The 25831-nt window shown below is 41.7% G+C and overlaps 1 protein-coding gene across 4 annotated transcripts in view; it reads left to right on the top strand.

Annotated features, from left to right (window-relative positions):
- Window positions 1-25831, top strand: part of PPARGC1A (PPARG coactivator 1 alpha) — a 366906-nt gene that overhangs the window by 311101 nt on the left and 29974 nt on the right. For 3 of the 4 annotated variants that reach the window (XM_063157723.1, XM_063157724.1, XM_063157726.1), the window contains 3 exons: window positions 22794-22988; window positions 23951-24073; window positions 24968-25172. In XM_063157723.1, coding sequence (XP_063013793.1) covers window positions 22794-22988; window positions 23951-24073; window positions 24968-25172 — 523 coding nt within the window. Of the gene's footprint in view, window positions 1-22793; window positions 23050-23950; window positions 24074-24967; window positions 25173-25831 lie in introns of those variants that run through there. The other variant, XM_063157725.1, reaches the window with a different exon arrangement.

The raw sequence follows: 25831 nt of genomic DNA, 5'->3' as shown, positions 1-25831 counted from the left end.
CAAAGAAGAGTTTATGTGGGTCTGTGAAAACTTACCTATTTGTAGCTTTTGTTGTACTACTGTGGGTAATCCTCAGATGCACTGGAAATTTGCAGCCTTTCTGGAGGAGTGCCCCCTGCCAGCTTTATAGGCCTCTTTTTCTCCAGTGTCTAATTTTTATTTTGGTAGCTTTGTGCAGGTGCATACAGGATCCCGGTGCCTTTGTAAGTGGGGCTGCAGCCTTGGCAGGCATGGAGCTGTGACTGTGTGTGCAGGCACACTCAGCCATGGAGGATGGGTTCAGGTCTCGGTGGAAATCATCCCCTTTGCAACGCATAGCTGGTTGCTCTGGCTGAATTTTCCGTTCTGACACAACAGAGCCACAGTCTTGCTTCGTAATGATTGAGAAATTAATTAGCACTTTGTGGCGGTGATGAGTCTGAAGGGCCATGATTGGAGTTTGCTTTTTACCACATGCAGTAATCACTGGGTTTTGTTTATGAAAGCACAAACCCAAAACCTATTGAGATTTTGGTGTTGTCATGAAGCGTGAGCCGTGTGATGCGCTAGAATAATACTTCTATTTCCTCACACACATCTGTGCTTTTGTGCTTTACTGTGAGTAACACAATGGGGTGCTGGTCCATAATGGGTACTTCTAATCACTAAGACGATAATCAGAAGAAGAGTATTTTCAGTGAGGAGCCACGGTGGCAGCCTCTGGCAAGTGTTGTTGCCTTGTTGATTTATGACAGGTTTTAGTTGCCTGAAATGCTTGCAGCCATCCAGCTTATCACACAGAGTTTAGGAGGATCATCCCTTCCAGGCATATTATAGGGCTGGAGGTGTCAAATGGGCAGGGAGAACTTCTACTTCTGGCTATTGCCATAGCTGCTCCTTGAAGGCTCAGTAATACAAAATCTTATCAGGGTTTGGAGGGGCCGCCATCAAGCAGTGTGAGGGACTGCAGATCTCTCCTACAGGAGATAGACTTGAATAAAAATAGAGAAATTGGGTAAAAAATTTCTCGCCTCTTGTCAGGGAGATGGTGGTAATGATTATCTGGAGGATTGGGTTGGTCAGAGGAACTTAAACATAAGCTGCTAAAAGAAACAATGGGAATTTTCTCCTGGAAAGGTAGTTTCTCCTGGAGGACAGAAAATTCTTTCTCAAAGTACTCCAAAACCTTTGCAAAAATCCAGCTTCTCTTCTCCCATGTTGCTGTATAAGCAGTTACATAATGACTCAGGAAGTCCATCAGAGACCTTAGGTAATAAATGTTATGGAAGCGAGACATCTCACTGGAATTTGTGCTTTGGTGAGAATGCTGCAGGTTTGCACATTTCCAGAGGGCAGTCAGTGACCAGACGTGAAAAACAGGTATTACAAGAGTTTTAGAACTCTTCTAGTATTAGGGGCTGTTTTTTTGGGGTTATTTTGCTTGTAAATATGTATCACTTGGCTAGGTAGATCTAGTAGTGTTATTCTCCACTCTACCAGGCCGTGTGTGTTGAGACCAATGAACAGGATCTTTGGTCTGTTGGTATCCACTTTAAGAGGGCTTCTGGTTGAGGCATAGGCAGCCAGGTAGTGCAGGTGACAGTGTGGATGCTAAAGGACCAAGAATGAACTTAGAGCAGGAGAGGGCTTTGCAGAATCAGAGTGGTTGAAGTGGGAAGGGATCTCGAGGCCATTTGGCCCAACCCAGCCTGTTCAGGAGCTACATGGAGCAAGAAGCTGAGGAAATATTTCTGTGTTCCTCTGCTGCTGCTTCTTCCCTCCTTGAAATTACTTTATTAGTACTGGTAAGGAGTTTCTGATACTATTTTGAAAATCTTAGCCCATAGTCCTAAGCAACTAAGGAATTTCTTTGAGACATGCTTCTATGTAGCTAGAAGCCTGTTATTGCCAAATGCTAGTTTTCAGAGGAAGATGGGTGGCAGTTAAAGATTCGCAGTCTGGCCTTGATTTTCATGACAAATTTTCATATAAGAAAACCTACTTGGCCTAATCTTAGTTTCCACAGGTACTGAGCTTGTCCATTTTCACGGGCTTATTGTTGGACTAGTGGAACTTTAAGGTTGTCAGGTTGAAATGGATGCATATGCAATTATTTTCATAAACAAAACATAAATGCATGCTTCCTGACCTCTGCTTGGAGGTGCTCTGTTAGGCATTTGATCCTCCAGGCATACACAGAGGAGCAATAGGCTTTTCACTTGTCTGGGGGAAACATACATTTTTTTAAATTCTTTTTCTGGCTTTGTGTTTGCTTTGCTGTTTTTTCTCTCACTAGGACTGGTGTGGATTTTCTTGGCTGTATTGACTGTCCTTAAAAGCCCAACAATCACTCTTCACGTTAGTATGAAGACATCAGGCAAAACATTGGCAATTGTCACATCAATTGCATCTGGGAAAAAGCCAAAAAAACTTGTGGATTTTTCCCCTTAGCACTGCAGAAACATTCATCCATTTCCAGTGAAAGGGTGTCAAAGTGCTTCTGCTTGTATCTGATGGGAGTGTTGCCACATCTTGTCATTTTCTTTGCTGTTGATCCCACTGTCCTATAGGAAGGGTCAGGTCAAATGCTTCTCTGAAGACCAAGTCTCCCATTTGCAGCAGGAAATCTCTTGGGTGGAGAGGATAATGTTACAAAACAGAGACTAACATTACAAACAGCTCTGCTGCCTCTGGCGCAGTCTGGAGCATCACAGACCAATAACTCCTATCGTGTCACTCTTGCGGCACCTTATTATCTATGTTTTTCTGTAAATCCGATCTGAGACTGTCATTACCAGTTTCAGGTAGGTGAACACCATCTGGGTGAAATAACCATGTACCAGTGATGGGCTGGAGGGGGCTCTTGTTAGTTAATCATCCCTACCTTCCCTTTGATGAGTTAATTTGTCTGTTGAGCTATGGAGGAGCCCCCAAGAGCTCCCAGGAGCCCCTTGTTAAAATTCTGCCGACAAATGGAAAGATAGGGATGATTTCACTCTTTTTGCTGGAGCCTTTGCTATCTATGATATTGCTAAATCATCCATAATGCATAACTTTCTATGCAATCTTTTTGTTACAGTTCTGGAGGCATATTACTTCTTTGTGCATTTACTTTTTAAACATTGTCACTGGATACCTAACCCTCCTGAAAGTCTCATATCATGAATTAAGGGTAATTTCAGTATTTCCATGTGGCCTTTTAGTAGCTGGCATGGGAAGTTCCTTGGTTGTGATGCTGGTGCATACTATTTTTTTTTTCCTTTTCCTTCATTATTAAACACTGTGTTTATTTACTTGTTTTGTGATAATGCCTAAAAAGCCTGTAGTAGGGGGGAAGTCTGTGTGTACTAGTGACCAGCCCATCCCAGTTTTATGGTGTGCACTTTGAAGTCCTTGGAAGGAGCAAAGGTAATGAAAGAAGAAAAGAGCTGGTCCTTGGGGTTTGTGGGTGAAGATAAACCCAACTTACTTTTCCTTTGGAGGACTGTGAGCACTGCTCTTTAACCAGACTCGTCTTCCTCCCAGGCAGGTGGAGGCAGCTACGGCCTGCTGAGCTTTCCTAGTCCAGGAAACAGCACAGATTCAGAGCTGCAGTTGTGCCAATATGTTGTGGAACTACCAAACCCAAGGAGAGGCTGCCTTAAGTAGTATATCCCAACATGGAGACTTATTTATCTCCAAACCTGAGATGAAGAAGAAAATTAAAATTAAAAAATTTTTAAAAACTCAACTGGACAAAAGCCAGACAGAAGACCAGGAAGCTAAGAAATGCTATCATTTGGGGGATGCTCTAGTCCCTTTGTAACTGGTCAGAGAGGGTGTGTTAGCTCTGATACAGTGCTCTTCAGCCAGATCAGGGTGAGCTCTTGCAAGGCCATATGTATGCCTTTGCATAGTGCTGGTGGCTGCTGGGGGGGATTTATTAGCTTTCACTCAGTATTAGTGTTCCTCCTAGGCTCTCTTCTGAGAGAGAGCAAACCTCTCTCTCAGAGGAACACAGGCACACAGAGAAAGTGATGAAGGGATACTGGAGCAGATCTGGAAGAGTGAGCTGGGATCCTACTGGGCTATGAGCTCTGGCTGAAGATGACTGTACTGTACCAAATAAGTTCTTGCAGAGTTAGTTAGCATCTCTGTATTGTGTTTTCAGAGCTGGGCTGGAAGGATTATTTGGCTATGTCCTGTACAGACACAAATGATTTCCAGGAATCTGCACTCCACTGCAACTGGAATCATGTCAGGGTCTCCAAATTGGTCAGTTCAAGTCCAGTATGATCAGAGGTAATAGACCACAGGGGGTTAATTCTCTGCTGGACCATCAGCATCACTTTACAGAACTGCTCCTGGCATGTGCAGCTCTGTGAACACTGTCCAGATGTACTTGAGCTGCCTTTCTGGGCTCCATCTAGACCCAAGAGGGTTTGTTATGGGAAGCCCCATGATGTGCAGAGGTTTTTCTCTTTCAGGATCTCTCACAAGATTAGACTTGTGAAGCTTTGATTTTTAAGCCCACAGCTAAAGAAGGAAAGAGACATGCCCCTAAACTTAAACCTCTAATAGGTCCTATTTCCTAAAGCATGTCTTTGAAAGTGATGGATGTATGTTCTTAAAGGTACGCATGTCAAAAACTTACTAATAAATTGCTTTTGTGGGCATTGGTCTTTCCAGCTTGAAGCATCCAGGAATGCTGCTCCAAGTTGCACTATACACATAGAAGGAACTTCATACTGGACCCTTCCTCTTGATCTCTCATTATTCTCTCCTGCAGGATCACTCCAGCTACCCTCCATCACTAGAATGCTATCTGTTTGCCACAGTTTCTGCCAGCTTGGATTTTTCCTCAAACCAAATTCACAGAGATGACAAAAATCCACTCATGCATCTTGTCCTACCCTACACCTGCTTCTGGGAGTGCAGTGACAGATACCAGTTTTATTGTGTGCCAATGTTACTGCTGTGTTTACAGCAGATTTAAGAGTTTACATTAGGCGACAGTGTTACCTTCCAGTTTCCCTAATTCTATCTGCTGGCAGTCCCAGCTGTGTCGTTGGGGTGGCTGCCCCTGTCCTAAAGGAATTTGTGTCGATTTCTGCAGGGACAAATCCTCCCTGTGCTAAACCGCTTTGCTGTATTTGCTCAAACTCCTATTTTGACAGAGGCCTTCTGTCCACATCCACCAGAAGAGATTGCTTTTTTTCAGATGCACTTGGAGGTAGATGTGTTGGAAGCTGCCTGTCCGTGGCTGATAACTGAGAGGAAGCATCTATGTAGCACGATCCATGCCCTTTTCTAATTTGTCTTTGAATGACAAATCTTTCTTCACTGAGTCAGCAAAAGAAGAGATCCTACAGTAGAATTCATTGCCCTTCTATCCCTTTCAACAGAGTGGCTAGGTTTTCCCAATTCCTCCCCAAAATCCGTCTTTAAAAGAACTCTTACAAAGACATCCCTCAAATGTATTGTACAGAACTCCATTATATTCTCTAGTCATTTCTGATTCAGGCTCATAATGTGCTGTTATTTCTTTAGGATTGCCCTCAACAATGCTGATGTATTCCAAATAAAAAAGTAAATAAATTAAAAAAAAAATGAAATCTTTGTGAAAATCAAAGTTGTAGAGATTTGGAGGTAGTCCACATTCGTCTTCACCACTGTTGTCCCTAGAGAGTCGACTCTTAAGAGCTGAGAGTGAGTGACCTCTAAAGAGAAAAACAAATTTCATTACAGACTTCTGCATTTCACAGACAGTACTGTAGCATAATGACATGGGTTTTTTTTAATAGCAAAGGAGTGAAGGTGCTCATAGACTTGGAGTGGAAACCTAGAAAATATTTAAATCCATTTGAATTGTTCTAATCCATTTGAATTGTTTCTGTGCAAAGAAAATGCAATTCCTGGTGCCCAATTTGTACGCTCCAAAATTGCTGGAAATGTCTTCCTCCTGCTGCTTGAATACTTTGAATATGTGCAGGTGTCCTTTCTGGTTTTTACAGATACTCAACTAATGAAGGATCAGGGCCTCTTCACCTGGTGTTCTCCTCTGAAATTCAGTAATTGTTTTGCATTGGGGGTAATTGTACTTAGAAATATTAGACAAACCCACTGATTCAGACTCAGGAACTCTTGACTATCTTCCCATATTGCATTCCATGATTTGGTTAGATTATATCTTATCTCTAACCTTCTTGCTTCAATAAACACACAATATCTAACTTGTCTTCTTCCACCTTACACACAAGGAAAATCATCAGCGTTTAATCTGTTGCTGGTGTTAATGGCACAATTCCTCATCCTAATTCCAATTCACTCTGCCTGATATCCCACAAATGCCTTTGAGAAAGGCATTTTATCCCTGATACTGTGCCAAAGACACTTTCTTCCTTCGTCACTGCTGTTTGACTTTCTTTGGACTTCATAGTGACCTTTTGCAGGCTGTGGTAGATGACACAGGCTTACATACGAAAATCTGTAAAGGAGTGCTGCATCCCAGGCTGTCAGCTCCAAAGGTTCCTGGCAGCAGATCCCTGATCTTGAGCTGCTACTGTAGCAAGAAAGTGTAGTCTCTTCTCTAGCAAAGAAAAGAATGGAAAGAGTATACAGTAAAAAACAAGGTAGTAACACAACAGCTTTTTTCTTTCTGTCTTTTTCTGTCTGGCACATTGCAGACACCCCATGCTCTGCCCTTCTCTGTCGGCTCTGCAGCTTGGGAGCCTTATTCAGTACAGCTGCCATCATGTCAGCCTGGTGGGGAGCAACAAGGACTGCTTTTGTGATTATTTTTGATTCCAAGGGCCATCCAAGTCTAAAGTAAAATATTTTCCTACATAGCTTTGTAGTAATTTGGGAATCTTCCAAGATGAAAGCTCTGCCGAATTGTCAGTTCACTTTCTCCTTCATATCCTTCCTTGGGACAAACAAGTGTGTGTGATTATCTTTACAGGTAAAGACTTACCTTATAGGCTTTGGATGTTTTCTGGTGTAATGTAAGTTATGCAAAGAGAAGGCCTCACTCAAGCAATATGTTTGTGGGCCCTTTGTTTTTCCAAGAGACTTACTGAGTTGCTGTTCTATTATAGCCTCTTCCTCCTGCATTTTAGGGGATTGGCCTGGCTCTTCATGTTAAAATGGATGGCCTCCATGCTCACTTTTGAACTCAGTCGTGACTGTGTCTTTTCCAGTGGTCCAAACTTGTCTCTTTTGCTGTAGCCCTGATGTTCTCCCTAACATCCACTGCATCATAGAGACACCTTTGTCTTTCTGATAGAGTTATATCTTACCAGCCTTATTCTGTGTGTCTGTTCACTACTCTCTCTGTGTCAACTTTGTCTAGAAATTTCCATTCTGGAATGCTTGTTTTAAGTGAGCAAATATTATAGTGTCATTTTCTGTACAAAAAATGGCAAACTCGCCAAGTTCTGTGAATGTACAAAATAAACTTCTTCTTAGCTGTGGACTCTGACTCCAACACTCTTGACAACCAGTTTTTCAGTCTTCTTCTGACAACTAGAAGTTCAGCTGAAAGTACTTAGGGATGGGGAATGTGTGCACTGTTGTTGTTGGTGAAATGTGCCCTGCTTGGAAGGCAGTGGTCGTGTTGTTTGCTGGAGCCCTGCTCTCCCACCATGACTATGGCCTACAGGCACTGTGGCCTGGAGAAGCTGACTAATCTGTGAGCATCAAATCCCCTTCTATAAAGCAAGGATTATAATCCTCCTTTCTTGATCTTGTCTGTTTGAACTGTGAATACTTTCTGCAGATACTTTCCCCTGGTATGTGGCTGGAGATCATTCAGTGCAATGGGGGTGTTTCCTTGGTAGTGCTAGAATACTACTTCAAAATTCAAATTGATGGAGCTGGATAGTAGTGTTAATCATCATAATGAAGATGGAGCAAGATTTTTGCTGCATGACTGAAGAAGAAAAGGCTGAGATAGATCTCTAAAATCACCGAGTGCATACTTTCAAAGACAGGAGTTGCTCAGCAGCCAGGTGACAACAGACATGCTGTTTATTCAGCAGAGAGGCTGTGAACTTAACTCCTTACTCAAAAAGAAAACTTGCTTCCCAAATGCAGACATATGGAGGGTTTTAATGGCAGTTGCAAGACATGTGGCTGGGTTATACCACTATGTGTGAGCTTATAAAGACACAGGGCATATATCTGGTGAGGGAATCTGTGAATGCCACCACTATTTAAAAGTAAAACATTCCTCACTCTGAAAAGCAAGTCCAAGAAAAATTGTGTCTGAGGGGACAGGCTTCCAGCTCCAAGGCAGTTGGATGTGATATCTGCCCAGTAAGGCAAGACACTTCTGTTCAGCTGCATGGATGGCTTTTAGCCTGACCATGCCCAGAGTTTCTGTCTAGAAGATGGCCTCACTCAAGTTGAGATTTGTAAATAATGTTAAAAATTACTCATATTAAAGAGCTGCAAGGGAGGGAAGAAGTACTTGAAAACATACTAAAATGTGTGTCTGAATCAGTTTCCATTTGGTGCTCCTGTTACAGCAATCATCTGGCTGCCAAGACTGGTGTAATACTGGGGGCATCATGTGGAAGGCAGTGGGCAGGAATCAGTGTGCAGGGGCCCTTGCTGCTTCAATCCTGTGATGTTCTGATCTGAGCTCGTACACTGAGTACCCACAGTGGTGTTATCTGCAGAAGTGCAAAGTCGAGGCAACAGCAGCAGCAGGGGTGTTACACCGCATGACTGGTTTCTGTGGTGATGTCTTTCAGACTGGCTGTAGCACGAGTGAGATGTATGTAAGGACAGAGAACATTTGTGCTTTGCTTTGGAGTTTCTTTTTTTTTTTTTTTTTTGATATCTTGTCATGGTTTTCAGTGAGGAGCAGATGAATGGGTATCCTGCTTAACAGAGCTTAAAGAGAAACTGCTTGTAGCCTAAAAAACACACCAAAATATCAATTTATGTGTTTTAAAGATGAGGTGGCTTCATTAAAAATTGTAGGATCTTGCAGTTTTACTCCAAAGAAAATACTGCTAACTCCACAGTTCAGCTGGCGGGTATCCATGTCAGACTGTGGAGCTTTAGTCATATGCAGAATTCTTCTTATGGTACTAAAAATCATTTCGTTTTCTTCTAAAGTCACGGACAAGGAGCTAAAATTGTCTCACTCGAATATGCATTTTTGAATTTCAGAATTAAATGTAATAAAGGAGATTTTTATTTTTGTTCTCTTTTGATGAGACATGCAATGAGAGAGTCCGGATGCTGCGTTAGAGTATCTTTTGATTTGCTATTTGCTGTGTGTTAAACTTTTATATTTCAAAGAAGCGTTTGTACCTATACTGGGTGTTTGGCAAATCCAACAGCTCATTAGATGTTAACAATAGCAACCCTGCTAAATACAAAGGATTCATAGGCAAAGTACCCCTCAGGCTATATCTCTGAGAGAAAAAGCAGCAAATAGAATCAGAAACTAATTAAATAGTCAGCTAAAGCGAGCATAACTTAAAAAAAGCTCTAAAACTACCAAAAATGGAAACATATTACAGTTATCTGCATTCACAGTGCAGAACAAGTTTGGTAGTATTTAAGATAATTCTCTAGTGCCTGCTATTTTTAGTCCAAGGGTAAGCTTCTGTAAGAGCCTTTCAGCGTTGCATCCCTTTAACCTGGCCTAACAAGCTAAGCCAGTAAGCTGTCTGATTTCCGCCTTACAGGAGGCAAAGAGATAGCTGAAACAAACCATTTGTGGTGCAAACGCTCAGCCTATCTTGTCTTAAGAGCTTTCTTTGTATGTTTTTTTTTTTTTTCCAAACGTCTCGGTATTAAGCTTGCTTGTCAGAGACTTAAATTGTCAGGCTTTGCTGTTTGGGAATGGTAGAAGCGCAGGAATGAAAGGAAGATTTTATAGACTCAGCCTAATGGAAATAAACATTTCCGCATTGCCAATGGTGAAACCTGATTAGGGCAGTTTAAGCTATTGCTATTGACGTGTCTGAAGAAAAAGGAATGTATGTAGTTTTTCTCAAGGAAGGAGGGGCAGAAATAAAGAGCCTGATTTCCTTCTCACTTACAATTAATCTGTCCTTGTTTAACTCCACCGGCTTTGCCAGGTGATGCTTGGTTTGTGCTGCTCTAATCCAAGGGAGCCAAGCTGGAGTTGGCGTTGTGCTCCCTGTGCCCCCAGCACTCAGATTTACAGCACTCTTTGCCATCAAAACGGGGCAAGGCCAGAGGCAGCTGTAAACATTGTGGTGCTCATTGCACTCCGGTGTTTTGGTGCTTCAGGTGAGTAAGACTTGGCAGTATTGCTCATTTACAGGTAGCTAGCTCTTTTTTACTTAAAATACTTTGTGGCGGGGTGTTCTTTCCCCTACTCCTTCATGTGTAGAATCAAGTGCAACCATGTTTACTTTCTTGTCTCCCTGTTTTCTCTTCCTCTCTCCCCTTCTTTCCCCTCCTTACCCCCTGGTCGTGTGTGTAATCCCCATGTATGTTTACAAAACAGGATTTCATTGCTTCCTAAACATGAGTGGTCCCACCCACTCCTCTGAGCCAGCTGAGCAAGGCTTGGACACTCATCCCATGCTCTTTCCAATCTACAGCTCCCTTCCCCTCTCTATTCCTCATCAATTTGAGTGCTGAAAGAGCAGAGAAAAATATCTCAATACAAAGGGAGACTATTTTAGCCAGGAAAATGTAAGCCATGTTGAACCCAGTGATCTGCAGGATCCCATCTCTGGTTTAGTATTCAAATGGTTTCAATTTTCTTATTATTCTCGGGGTTAGGCACATCCTGTGGGGTTTTGGCTGTGCATTTAGCTGCTACACAGGCTCAAGGTATAACTTGTGTTAACTTCAGTGGGGATAACTTTTAAACTGAAGGTGCACTTGACATGGACAAACAATGTCAGTGTATTTCCAATAGGGAATGCAAGCTCAGCATGTACCACATTGTAGGCAAGATGAGCCCAAGCTACTTTTAAACAGTGTCTAAGTCATAGCAATGTAGTGCTCAGCTGCAAAACTCACTTGGTAAGGAGGAACAATTAGCCCTTGCTGGGCTGTGGCTGGACTGCTCTTAGTCCTGGGACAGGGTGGTGCAGACACACTATGTAGGAGCTGCTGTTCTCATCTTAAGCATCAAAATACACTAAGAGCAGAGGACCAGGTCCCTAGCTAGCATAAATCTATATAGCTCTGTTAAAACCTGTGGAGAGGCCTTAATTTACTGCAGCTGAACATCTGGGTCTAAGTTCTTTGTCTTTTGGTTACCAGCAGGATTAAATAGAAGTACCCCAAATTATTTATTTTAGGGGCTGTGGCAGCATCTCAAAGCCCAATGGTAAAACAGGACATAGATATAAAAGGGGTTGTGTGAACAAATAAAGAAAAGTCCCTGTCTAAAGGAACTTACGGCCTAATTAACAATGTTATGTAGGGCATTGGTAAGTAAGTACATCTGAACTTGACTGCTAAGTGTCATCTTTTAAGAGGATAAAACAAATATGCCCAGTTTGATTTTTGCCATTTCTGGTGGAAAAGGGACTGGACAACATGAGTGCTTCACTAAAAAAAATTGCAGTCTTTTACATCACACAGATGGAGAGCTCATGATCAGGGACATGCAGACTTTTAAAAAACTAGCAGAGAATGAGCAATAAATTCAGTCTTGACTAAGGAGTAAATAGAAGAGAGGCAACTGCAGTGGGAACTGTAGTGTGCACCACAGTATGCATGCACTACATAACTGCCAGACTGGCTGGGGGAAATGGACACGGTAATGTAAACTAGCAAATTAGTTTTACATTTTATTGTCAACTCCATTTTTTTAATAGGATCTGTGAAGACTAGTTGGGAAACTTAGGAAACTTAGTCCAGGAAACTGGACTTAGAGGAGACTGCAACAGATAGCTCTTCTGTGATTTTTTTTTTTAATGTTTCCTGTTTTAAAATCCATCTCTACTTTACCATTCTATTTGCATATACAAAAGAACAATAAAGTCTTAGCACTGAATGAAACATTGAGGAGATATGTAACTGATATGTAACATAGCCAAGTGTTTAACCAGTGGAAAATTCAGACGCCTCTCCTCATCCTGAAGAGTATTCTTGGTGGTTGTAGAGGTTTACCAGGTTGCACTGTTCAATCACTGCTTTTTGAGGTGAGGACTTATCTGCTTGCTGAGAGAGGCTTTCTTTCTATATTTGTGGGACTGTGAAGGCGCTCTGAAGAGCCTGACAAAAGTCACCTGTGGTCTGTGCTGTTGTCCCTATACCCTGCTAGGGTTTTACTTAGTGTGGGATCTGCGCATTCTCGTTTGGTGCTTCATTATAAAGGAGTCTTTATTGCTTTCAGCCCAGGACATTTAGAGTACAGGTACCTGAGGTTTATTTTATCTATCTAAACCACCTCTCTAAGTGCCGTGTGTGTGTCAGTCAACACGTCTGCTAGTATATACAAACAAGGAGGACACTGAAGGACGTTGCTGTGCCACCTAAAAATAATGTAGAGCTACACAGGTAAAATATACAGAGAAAATGAATCCTTAGGCTTGTAAACAAATTTTTGTGTTGTATCTGAGTAAACTCTTCTGACCATCTCAAACCAGATAGCTGCCATCCAGTTAAATTACAATAGAAAATGATGGGCAGTCCAGATGTATTAATGATGTACTCATCCACTCATGATTCAACTGTAAGGAAAACCAGTGCTTTTCTTCCTGTGAGACGTGACTTGTGTTTATCATACCTGTTCAATGGGCATGTGTTAGGCTTGATGAAGCTGAACACGCTGAGAAATTAAAACATCATAAAAAGCGTTTAATGAATTTGATACTTTACAAATGCTAATTTCCTGGTCAAATTAAATTCCAATTTTCTAACAGTAAAAGCACCAGATAGGAGTGTTATTTTGTAGCTTAAAAATGAATTTTTGAGTGTGTGTTTCATTTATGCAAAACTAGTCTCCCCGTAAATGAACGAAATTTAAAAATCTGTGTAAAACTCTTCTCTGCTATATTATGTACAATTTTACCTTTAAATTTGTATCTCTTTAGAGTCATAAATCTCAAGATAGAAGTAGGGATGATAATAGACATCCTGACATATCCAATATAATTAAAAGTAAAGGAAATGCAACACTGAGATAAAGAATGAAAAAAAGCAACAAGATAGTGCTTCTTGTTGGCAAAGGAAGAGTCCATACTGACACTCAAGTGCAGGTTTTAGAGATATTTGTCATGATAAAGAGGACAAACAAGTTTTTACATCAGTTACATGTGTGAAATTATCACTGCAAAATACATATAGCTTATTTTTTCCTCCAGGATATGCTATGCTGCCTTACAAAGGTATATGAATGTTGAAAAATCTTATGTCAGTGCATAGAGAGATTAGTGTGGGCATGGACTATAAATCAAGTAAATAAATAAATCTGAGCAAGCAGTGCTTGACTATTTGGACTGAAATATTGCTGACACTGTTGTTGAAAGCTCTGCAACAGGAGAGTACCAAATGTCCTCCCTACCTTATGCGGTACCCTGCCTTCCCCTTCTTCCTTCTTCCTACAGTACCCACTCCGTATTAGAGCTTGTTCAGACTGGGGCCCCAGGATCTTTAACTCTCTACCCTCCTCTATATTATTTAGGTGCATAATAATAATTAAAAATCCCTGTCTGGGTTGTTGCTCGGACCTTGTTACAAGCCTGAGCCACTGTCTCTGTGTGAGGAAGGGAGGATGGGTAAGAGGTGCTGTTTGCTGCTCCAAATAGCGAATCTTCTGGGTGCTGAGCTCAGAGACAGCCTGCCCAACCTCCTGCATGCCGGACTGAGCTACTCATGCAGGTCAGGCTACCTGTCCTGCATCCCCTTGCCCAGATCACTCACCCCTCTGCCCACCCATGCTGCCCCAGCAGTTCTGGCAGACAGGAAACTTCACCTCCAGACCAGCTTCTCTGGCTTCACTCTTGTGCTGTGAAATAAAACTTACAGCCTTTCTTTTCATTGTGGCTCTTCATCAGGCACTTTCTTTCCTTTGCACTTCTGCACTTTCCCTGCTCTTGGTTTTGCCCACCAGAAATACAGAGTTTTGTGCTTCATTGTGGAGCTCAGCCCAAACCTGGCCCATTGTGGGCTGGACAAGACATGCCAGATCTTTTCGTGCTGCATTTCCTCACCCATAAAGACCAGGTGGACTTTGCTAGCACTGGGCAAAGCAGCACAATAGTAAGTCCATGGTGTGCCTCAGTGCTACAGACGTGCAGGTCCTTTACAGTGTCAAGTCCTGTAGAAGTTAAAAAGCTCCCCTGATGAGCTAACCCAGTAAGAAACATGGTTAGAGCATTTATTTAGTAATCAGCAAATTAGTCTATATAGTCAGCAAATGTTGAGGTCCAGACTGATGATAAGATGATTTTTTTTCAAGTGTTTTCTCAATATTGTGCTCAGGATCCAGTATAAATTGAAGAGTGACCTTTTGATACTGAGTTAAATTGACTGTGTTTGCAAAGATTCTGTGGTTTCACTTAGTATAAATTTTGGATATTTGGTATACCACTGAAGTGGAATCCAGCACAATATCTTGTCATTGGTCCCCTTAATACAGTCAATAGCACAGCAGCTTGCTTGCAGATTGTTTTTTGTTTTATCTTCTCTCCAGAATCAAAGATTACTATGATAGAGGGGAAGGAGGCAGTTTACACAAATCAAATTGAAATGGCTTGCAAAATGTGGATGAATTTTGGTCAAAAGATGTAAAGCATGGGTTGCTAGCTTGATCCTCAAGTTCATGAGATGAGTAAGTCAATTAGTGGCTGTTCAGTTTATTATAAACTTAATTTCCAAGCTGTAATGGAAACTTCTGAACTGCAACAACTTGTTTGAAGTAATAAGAATAAGGTGACTTTGTGGTAGAGGAATATTCAGTAGGCTTTTTTAAACTGGCATGTTTAGGTTAGAGCAGAAAAGTTAGATTTTTCACTTGTAAAGGTAGTTATCTTACTGGAACTATGGCAGCATTACTTCCAGTGATCCAAGGGCATGATCTTAAAGAAAAGCCTATTTGCAAGTGGTCTGTACTGTGGTTTTGAGTTGTGATGCTTTAATACCAAGTGCTTGACACAGTTTTACAGTGTCAGGAGAGCATTTCACAGAGAGAAAGCAATCTGAGTTCAGTTACCAAGTTGCACATTAGAACTTTGTGAGAAATAAGCAACATGCTGATAATGATGAAAATTATTTATTTTATTTTATTTTATTTTATTTTATTTTATTTTATTTTATTTTATTTTATTTTATCTTATTTTATTTTATTTTATTTTATTTTATTTTATTTTATTTCAATTATACTCTGAAGAGAGGAGGGGGAAAAATGGATGCTACTGGTGCTCCCATTTCCTTCAGCCTGTGGACATTTAGCAGGTCCCTCCAGTGATGCCCTAATGTTCCTAGGAGTGATGCTGGGGATTTGTGCCCCTTTGGGACCTAGCTCTGCAAATTAGGCATTGCAGTACATGAATCGTAATTGTTTAATATTTATATTCATATTATACCTAGAATCACAATATTTATTTAATATCATTTTTGGAGGGGAAGCATTTTGTAGTTGTACAGCTCATTACTTTAAGTCTATATGTAGAGAAATCCAACTGGAGTGAAGCTTTTATGTAAATGTTGGCAAGTGGTTGGTCCTACAATTGAGATATATATTAACATTCCATATGAAAGGTAGTGGGGCTGTTGAAATCAGAAGGCAGGCTCTGGAGTCAAGTGGTCTTTGCCTGCAGGTGCATGTGAGGAGTATGAATATAGCTGCCTCCTTCAAGAAAAGAAAATATCTTGTTTCCTTTCCATACCCTAAAGGCATTTGCACAGGGGTGGTGATAATTAATCCCCATATTTCTACTTCATATAAAGAAATCTGGCTGTAATTTTCTCCTAGTGGGACTCCATTTTGTTTTTAAAGATAATTGATAGCTCTGGACTTAAGCATTTCAATTATGGGAGTGTCTCTTGGGGACCAGACTAACAGACCTTGGAAAAATGTTCTTATGCAAATGCATCATGTGAATTTGTACTGTAAGACAACGCTGGATGCCTAAGCATTTGCAAAGCAGTTTAACAGTAAAATAGAAGCTGAGAAAGTTCTTCATATATATAAGGGCATGGGACTCATTGTGAGCAGGTAAGGTGGAACAAGTGCTTCACCACTTGGACCACTAATTCATCTTTGGCCCTGGGTACAGCCAGCTCTAAGTTGAGGGAAAGGTGGCGCTTGCCTTGGACAGGGCATGGAAAAGGCAGCAAAATCAACATGAGAGCTCTGTCTGTGCCATGCCATGGCAGGTTAATTGCTTCTGTACCAGAAGAGGGGAAACTTGGGCTGTAGTTCTTCCCTTTCGTGGTCCTTGACTTACATTCTCATTTTTCTCTGTCAGGAGCAGGAATACCAACCAGCCTGCATCCTAATCCCTGTACACCTCCTACCCTCCCAATGCTTCTGTGCCGCCTGTGGCTCCTTATCCTCTTGTGGCAAAGCTTGGTTTGTGGGGCTAGTGCTGAGACAGCATCTGCCCCTACTCGTGCATGTTTGTTGACAGGAGGTGTTGGGCCTGAGTGGTGTTAATGAGCTTTTCAGTGCCTCTGCATCCTTATGTGCAAAAAAGGGTGAATCTGTACCCCTCGTTTCTTAAGGAAAAGACAATCTTAAGGACATCCTTACTCCAAAATTTGTAATTAAGGAATTAAGTCCTGTTGGAAATCCCTGGTGTGCTCACAAGTCAATTTTGTTTGTTTGAAGGTAGAGCCATAATGTATTAGTATTTTTAGATCACTCATATTTTCACCTGGAGGAAAAAAAATTATTTTATTTGTTAATTGTGCTATAAATAGATCTTAGGCTGATGAGGAGAAATGAGTCAATATGTTGAAATGGTGATCCCTTGTGAGTTCTGGTGTACACCTGGCTGCTCTGAATTGCTTACCAAGCTGGGCTGCTGGAGTGGTGACAGCTTCTGCCAGCTGTGGATCTGTCCCAAAGTTTCCTGGGCTTTTTACAAAGATGTGGCCAGCTGCCACTGCTCCCAGCTCCTTGGGGCTGTGGATTAATAATGCAGCTTAGACCCTGATCTTTCAGTATGAATCACAGTGGGCCTATGTGCTATTCAAATTGTCAGTAAAGAAGCTTCAGAGCATCATCATTCATTAGCTGATTTCATTCTTTGAGATACAGTCAGCAAAAGTTGTGCACGGACTAATCACAATTGAAAGGGAGAGGAGAAGTCACCCAAAGGGAAGATGTTGGAGATACTATTAATATGTTGAAAATATTTTCTAAAAGATGGGCTTGATAATCTTCTGGAATGGATCAGCATACCTGTGCTGATGAAAAGAGCTACAGGATAATCCTGACTCAGGACATCTGCACACTGGCTTCAGGGTTTTCAAGAAGAGATCACAGAAACACAGATAGATGGGTTGGAAGGGACCACAGAGGGTCAGCTGGACCAATCTCCCTGCTCAAGCAGGGCCATCCTGGAGCATGTGGCACAGGATTGTGTCCAGACAGTTCTTGAATGTCTCCAGTGACAGAAACTAAACTACACCGCCTCTCTGGGCAACCTGTTCCAGTACTCTGTCCTTCACAGAGTAAAGAAGTTCTTCCTCATGTTCAGGTAGAAAGTTTTGGGCATCAGTTTCTGCCTGTTCCCTCTTGTCCTGTTGCTTGGCCCCCCTGAGCAGAGCCTGGCTCCATGCTCCTGCCACCCTCCCTCAGGTACTGACAGACATTGATGAGCTCCCCTCCCAGCTGTGTCTTCTCAAGGCTGAACAGGCCCAGCTCCCTCAGCCTGTCCTCACAACAGAGCTGTTCCAGTCCCTTCAGCATCTTTGTCACCCTCTTCTGGGCCTGTTCCAGGAGCTCCATGTCTCTCTGGTCCTGAGGAGCCCAGAACTGGACACAGAACTCCAGATGAGCTTCACCAGGGCTGAGTAGAGGGGCAGGATCACCTCCCTCAGCCTGCTGGCAATGCTCTCCCTAATGCACCCCAGGGCACCACTGGCCCTCCTGGCCACAAGGGCACTGCTGGCTCACGGACACTTGGTGTCCACCAGGTCCTTGTTTGCAGAGCTGCTTTCCAGCAGTTTGGCCCCAGGCATGTGCCTGAGATTTTTCTTCCCCAGGTGCAGGATCCTGTATTTGCCTTTGTTGAATTTCAAATGGTCCCTTCCTGCCCATCTCCTGAACCTGCCCAGGTCCTCCTGAAGGGCTGCACAGCACTCAGGGACATCAGTCCAAAGCTTCTACCCACTTTATGTCATCTATGAGGAGGCATCTGAACATTCATCCAAGTCACTGATGAATAAATTAAACAGTACTGGGCCCAGTGTTGAACCCTGGGGGACACCACTTGTGACAGGCCTTAAATCAGGCCCATGCCACTGATTACCACCCTCTGGGTTCTGCTGTTCAGCCAGTTCTCAATCCACCTCATTGTCCACTCATCCAGCCCATACTTCCTGAGTTTCCCTACGAGGATGTTGTGAGAGACAGTGTCAAAAGCCTTCCTGAGGTCAAGGTAGACAATATCCACTTGCTCTCCCTTTATCCATCCAGGTAGTTTTTCCATCATGGAAGGCAGTCAGGTTGGTCAATCACGATTTACTTATCTTTAGTGAAATCATGCTTGACTACCTCTGATTGCCTTTGTGTCATCCATGTGGATATAGGTGGCCTCCAAAATGAGATGCTCCATCACCTTTTTAGGAATCGAGGCGAGGCTGACTGGCCTTGTTGTTGTTGAGTGGGCCAATACTGGGCCCCATATTGAACCTTGTGGAGCACGACTCATGATGCCACTCATGACTCCTTGCCATTTTTGAAGACTGGGGTGACATTTGCTTTCTTCAGTCCTCAGACACCTCTCCTGATATCCATGACCTTTCAGAGATGACCAGAAGCAGCCTCACTATGATGTCTGCCAGCTCTCTCCAGCATTCATTGATGTGTTGTGTCAGGGCCTATGGACTTGTGGATTTCAAGTTTTCCTAGGTTTTCTCTAACCCAATCTGATGGTAATGACAGAGATTTTAAAATGTTGCATGATTTTTTAAAGGAAGAAAATTTAAGGATAAATTACGGCATTGCTCCCTATATACACCCTAAAGGGATGCCTGTGAGTGACAGCATGGACAAGCTTCTGTTGCAGCTCAATCTTTGGCCTCTGTGGATTGCTGACAAGTAACAGGTATTACAGACATAAAATGCTAACCACAGGGTGAGCCCAGCTCCATCAATAGTCAGAATAAGCAAAAGAGAAGGAATCATCAGGGGTAGAGGATTTAAATACCTTTGCGTGGGTAAATTATCAACTCATTTCACTGACCAAAGAGAGAATATCTCTGGAGACATTTTACTGAAGGCAGAAATGCAATTAGATTGTTACACAACTATTACAGTGTTTTCAGACAGAGAATTATTTTTAGTGCTGTAGAAGTATTAAATTATTAGAGCAAAACATGTAAAAGCAGAGAAGAGCACAGTTAAAAACTTTCCATGGTCTTTGGGCTCCTAGATGGACTCATGTTTGAGGATTGGTTGATGTTCTTGCAGTTTACCTCTGTTGAATTCACCCATAAAGAGTGACATAAATGCCAGATTTTATTTCCTTTCAGAGCTAACGGCATTCTGGATATGCTGGAAATTTCTGTTGTCAGAAACACAGAAGTGCGTGTATTCATTGGCGTACTTGTGTTCCTTGCCTCCTTCGTCTGGGTGAAAATTATAGGGATCAAAACATATCTGGCCCCAATGTCTTCATGCTAACATAACAGTGTGATTTGGAAGTGATGCATAACTGCTTCTGCATTTAAAAGGCAAGTTAGCAACATGGAGTCATTATGCATTGTTTTCATAAAAGTTTAATAATTGCATTTGTCATGCACCTTTGCATTTGAGATTATCCTCCGGTCCTTCTTCTTACACACTGTAGTTCATTTAGGTGGTCTAAATACCTAGGATCTGCTCCTATAAAGAGAAGCAAATCCTTCTTGTGAGATCCTGCTTGAAGTTAAGGACATGGTGTAGTCAGTTCCAGGGAGCACGCAGCACATCCTCTGGCCTTGGCAGAGGTGGGGGAGCTCGGCTCCTCCTGTTCCACCGAGCCCATGCAGCGAGCAGGTTGCATGCCAGTCTGAAATGTGAACTTCTGCAGTGACACTGCTGAAACTGTGAAAGAGCCTGCATTTGGCCATGGTGTTGCTTCTCCCCAGTGCTGTCAACACCAAGACTCAGACTGCAACAGCAAAAGAGGAAGCTGCTGCTTCAGCGATTATTGTTCAGACATTGATGTACCCAACCATCTCTCCCTCTGCATCTCTCCACAGCACCATTTCTGCTGTATCTAATAATTGTGTTTCTTTATAAACAATGATTTAGGACAATTATTTAGCAATAGCATAGTTAAATCTTTAAGAGGTTATCTAGCAATGTCATTTTCTTGACTAATGTGTTCCTGCTGCCATGTCGTTTGTGAGTAGACATGTGTTAGCCAGCTAGTGTGCTTCATCTGTGGTGACTTTGATTTATTTGCTCTGTAAATTGGGACTGAAGCAATAATGGAAAGTGACATTAATTGTTTAACAGAGTCCTCTTTGTCACATCCTCTGCTTTCTCTGGGGTGTTTGAATGTTGAAACTTGTACAAAACTAATTGAAATTGCTGTGATGAGGACCAGTGTCCGCTCAACTTTCTGTTCTTGAATGTCAGCGCACTTGAATGTCTGTTTAAAGCATGAGAGTGGAGCAGCTAACAGCAAATATCAGGTTTTCTTCCGGCATGCTATTATTAAAGGAGGCATTCCCTGTTAGAAATAGCAACACTTCCAGCTTCATTGTCAGCTGTATAAGCTGCAAGGCTCAGCAGTGTGCCCCACCAGATGGACTTGCTGAAAACTTTCCTGGTGTAGGGCTGGGGTCAGGCAGCCAAACCAGCCCATGGACACCCTTAGGCTCGAGGGCTGGCTCTCACACCATTCATCCCACCACCTTGGGATGGGGACTTGAAATGCCATTGGGAAAAAACACTGGTACACACTTTCTTGCCCAATGTGCCTTTTCTTACTATTCTAGAAGTGACACGGTAATTTTTCTCTTTTCCTCTCAGAAAGTGGCTGTGAAAAGCTGAATTCGGAGCATGGTTTCATTTGGCTCCCTTCTACCAATTTCATTCTCTACACACTGAATTATCACAGCTGTGTGCACATGTCTCCCTAGTATGGTGGAAATCAACTGATACCAAAATTTGGATACTTTTTCTCAGTGGATAAGTGCCTTTTGGCCTTTCAAGTAAATGCTTCTCCTTAGCATTAGCTTGCCTGAGTATTTATTTGTTTCTTGGAGATGATGCCGTAAGCACCAGAACAGTGCTCTGCCTTAGCTTTCTAGCTCAAAGACAGCTTTTATGTTAGAAACTGTGAGGTGTGATTTGGCAGAGAAGCCTAGCAGGAGCAATTATCTGCGTGGTTTATGATCATCTCTGTTCAGAGTCTGCTAGATAAAAGTATTACTGAAAAAAGTCATGCTAAGGGGATACCCAGATTCACTTGATTATTTTTTTTCCAAAGTGTAACTTGGCAATGTTTTGCTGTTGCTTTTTTTAACTTCTTTTTTTTTGCTTCTTTGTTTGTCTTGCTGGTATTATTTGTCCTGCTAGTTCACTTTCTTACTTTTAAATTTGAACTTAGCTGAAATTTTTTCACAGTGGGGACCTGGAGCATGATGAGCTGCTCTGAAGCTGGTGGAGAAACTCTCAATTTGATATCACTTGAATCAGTGAAAGGCTTTTCATTTACTTCAATAGCACTAGGATCAGCCTAGGAGTCCTAGATAATTGATCTGTCAAGATCAATTTCCAATCTCTCTGAAAAATAAATATAATGATTTTTACACAGTTCTATTTCTCAGTTCTAACTCTCAGCACTCAAAAAATCTGTATCTTAATATACAGTAGGGACTATATTTCATTAAAAATCAGGAGGCGCTTAAATTTACTCAATTTGACAAAAAGAACTCTTGCTGCTGAAATAAGATATAAATTAACATTACAGGCACTTCTGATTAGAAATTAATCTATTTTTTATAATTGCAGTCAGAATTTGATAAATGCATACAATAGTGTATTGAGCACTCAAAAGACACAATTTGAAAGGACAACTTCAAAGGCAACCTCCCTAATATGTTTCTTTAAAAGAAACCCAAACAACCTGTCATTTACCATATGAGTGCTGCTGGCTATTCTTACACCAGAATACTCAGAGATAAGAAGCTGCTTTATTTTGGAGCAAGGATTTGCAGAAATGTGGAAGGGAAACCCTTTCTTGCTTACACTGGACCGTATATGTGAATGAAGTTTTCAGTGTTTTTCTGGTGATTCGTTTTGGTGTCCTGATTAGCTGTCTGATTCCTGTAATTTTGTCATGTCAGTTAGCAGGTGTTCAGTGTTGAAGAGCAAAAGAAAGGGACAGCCTGGGCTGACACCATCATTAGGTGTCAGCATCTTAGGCTCATCCTGTAATACAATCCCTGAGTGATCACTTATCATTCTTAACACCTGACAGAAGAAAGAATTGTGGAAGAAAAGTAAACTCGCATTACGCCATGAGTGCAAAGAGATTTCTTTTGAACAGAAATGGATCATTTTATTGTACCTAATTACATTGTCTGAGATTCTGTTGCAGGTTGCTATTCCAAGGGCCAGTTTAACTACGTGTTGTCGGCTTGTTCACACACAGAGGCATCGTTTTGTTCCTTTTCTCACCTGGTTCCTCTTTTTATTTCGTCCTCTCCCACAGAAACTAGATGAAGAGAGCGAGGCAAACTTGCTAGCAGTTCTCACAGAAACGCTGGACAGCATCCCTGTGGATGAGGATGGATTGCCTTCCTTTGATGCACTGACAGATGGAGATGTGACCAACGAAAATGCCGCTAGCCCCTCCCCAGTGCCCGACGGCGCCCCTCCGACCCAGGAGGCAGAAGAGCCGTCTCTAGTAAGAACCCTTCCTACTGTTTAACAGGAATTGGATGTGCCTCTGGCCACCCGCTGCATGGGTATGATGTAGTCACAGTAAGGTCTGGACTTTTCATTTAGACTGGAGAGGAAAATCGAGTAAAGAACTGAGAATTAAGTGGGGGAAACCACCCCCCACCAAATAGCCATAGGATGATTAATATGGCAGTCTATTAAAAAGTTGTTGAAAAGGTTGTTTTTGAAACTCTTAAGCTAATGGGGCTGACATTTTTGCTTATCATTCTGTTCAGATGAGTCGGGGTAATGGTTCTTAACTCATATTTCATTTCTCGGGGCTCTTTTTGTTGTGTGTGTTTAGACATCATTTTTGGTGCTCTCTGAAGAAAGGCCCAATGAGTCTGTTGGGATGCAGGGCTGATTTTGTGTCTTTAACATCGATTTGACCAGTAAGCACCAGCTTAATGCTAACCAGGGCAAAACTGAATCTTGGATGAGGATGTGGGTGAAACATTATATGCATTTTGCTTAGTAAATCTGGTCTGTGATGTGATTCTGTTTCTGCTGAAAGCCTCTTATCACTGGCTTCAGTGGGAACAGAGCCAGATACCTGAATCTTGACACCATATCCATTACTCTGGTAAAGTTTATGTCTCTGTATAGATCAGAGGCCTCTTCATGTCAAACAGATCACTGAGAATTTCATTTTGCCCTGGATTCAGAGATCCATGATCCCTGTCAGTTCTGCTTGCCGCTCAGTATACTGCAGTAAAGGGAGCAGAAATGTGCTGCCAAGCCAGAAGGAAATGAAATCTGTTTACTCTGAGGAATATCAAGTCCTGCTTTTTGTTTTATTGTACTTGGCTTGCTGAAATTGATATAACTAACTTTAAGTAACTATGCAAAAATGTAGATAAGTCACTTTACTTGATAAAGATGTTTAACTCTTTTCCTTCTACTTCCCTTTCCCTGATGTGTTTGTAGCTTAAGAAGCTCTTGCTGGCTCCAGCCAACACTCAGCTAAATTACAATGAATGCAGTGGTCTCAGCACACAAAACCATGCAAACACTAATCACAGGATCAGAACAAGCCCTGTGGTTGTTAAGGTACAAACTTAATTTTTATAATAAGGGGAAAAAAAAAAGAAAATGTAACAAGGTCTTTTATGCTTTTAGCAATCAAGCAAGAAGTAGATCTGAATGTATTGTATGTGCTTACTATTTTCTAACTAATTTTTAAAAAATGTGAGTTGTAGACTGGGTTCCTGAAAATCATCTGAGCTCTTTTATGCTCTGAATATTTCATTTATGCCCCTTCTTTTGGCAGAGTTCAGTTGTAGTCACACCGTCTGTTACTCTTACCTACTTTACTGATACACAGAGTAGGATGGGATGTGATAAAATTTGCTGATGGTCTGATGTTGTTTATGGGTGACTCCAGGATGTGGGACTGCCATTTCCCCAGCTGTCTGAGCTAAGACAAATGACACTGGATTCTTGGCAAAAGATGTATATTAGACATTGGTTGGAGGAATGGGGGGCTTGGACGTAATTCTGTTAGCAGGCAGTATTAAACAATGTTTGTCTTGCCGTTCAGTGTAACTGAAAACGGGCCATTTACGAGTACTTAAGAGAGTTGTGAATACTGGGCCCAAGCAATCAGCAGCAAATTAAGGTTTAAACCAGCTTATTTTTTTGTTCACACTAAAGGCGCTGTAGGGTCTTGTTAGTTACATGTTGCTGAGTAGGAACATTGCAATGTAGGAGAAATAAAATAAAAAGCTGCATAAATGTAATTTAGGAATTTTAAATGTAATTTTCTTTCCTTGTTCTGCAAACAGTTATTCACAGCTCATAGATCTAGTACACTTAGGCTGAACACTTCATTGAAAATCTCATCTCTTCAAAAAACCTATATCCATTCTGATAAGGTTCAGCTCACTAATTTTAGCTTTACTTTATTTTATTTTATTTTATTATTTTATTTTACCCTGTTTTAAGACTGAGAATTCATGGAGCAATAAAGCGAAGAGCATTTGTCAACAGCAAAAGCCTCAGAGACGCCCCTGCTCTGAACTTCTCAAATATCTGACTACGAATGATGATCCTCCTCAGACCAAACCAGCAGAGAACAGGAACAGCAGCAAAGAGAAATGCACCTCCAAAAGGAAGCCCCATCTGCAGTCTCAGACAAATCATCTGCAGGGTAGGTGTGGGACTGCAGAATACAGCTTTGGTACCAGCAGTAACCCTGGGAAGCTGAAATACCATGGTTGGGAACACCCTCAGTACTTTTTCTGTTCTTTGGATTGGTATTGGAAACCCGGCATCACTTCTGTGTAAAGAGAATTTTTAAACTGTATTATGAAGTTAGAATTAGTTAGCTAGATTTAGCTTTTAGGCATATATGATCGTTTTGTTTATTGCCCCAAGCCTCAGAAAAGGATCTCAGGAAAAGTTTAGCAAATACCACTTGGCAATATACCAAGCTAGCTGGAGACAAGTGTAGCACTAAGAAACCATTATGCCCCTAAACAAGTTCGGCAGGTCAGTTCATTAGTGAGCTTCTTTCTCTGTTGCTGGAGTAAAACTGAGGGCATTGTTAACCTGTCACCTAGCCCTTAAGAGACAATAAATAGTGCTCTCACTGCTACAGAGAAAACAATAAATGTGTCATTCCTGTTAAAGCTGGAATGCTGGTTTGTAATTTTATTTTGTAAATAGTTGAAAGTTTAGATGCTATCCTGATCTTTCTCTCTTGTTTTTGGATTTTTTATGGTCAAAACTAAACACTTCTGTTGACTTTTAGTATCCCCTGATGTGTAAAAAACTGGTCTATATTACAAGTAGCTTCTGTGACAGAGA

This window comes from Melospiza melodia, chromosome 5 (genome assembly GCF_035770615.1).
Source record: "Melospiza melodia melodia isolate bMelMel2 chromosome 5, bMelMel2.pri, whole genome shotgun sequence".
NCBI classification, from domain to species: Eukaryota; Metazoa; Chordata; class Aves; order Passeriformes; family Passerellidae; genus Melospiza; species Melospiza melodia.
This window is presented reverse-complemented; position numbering and strand designations above follow the sequence as displayed.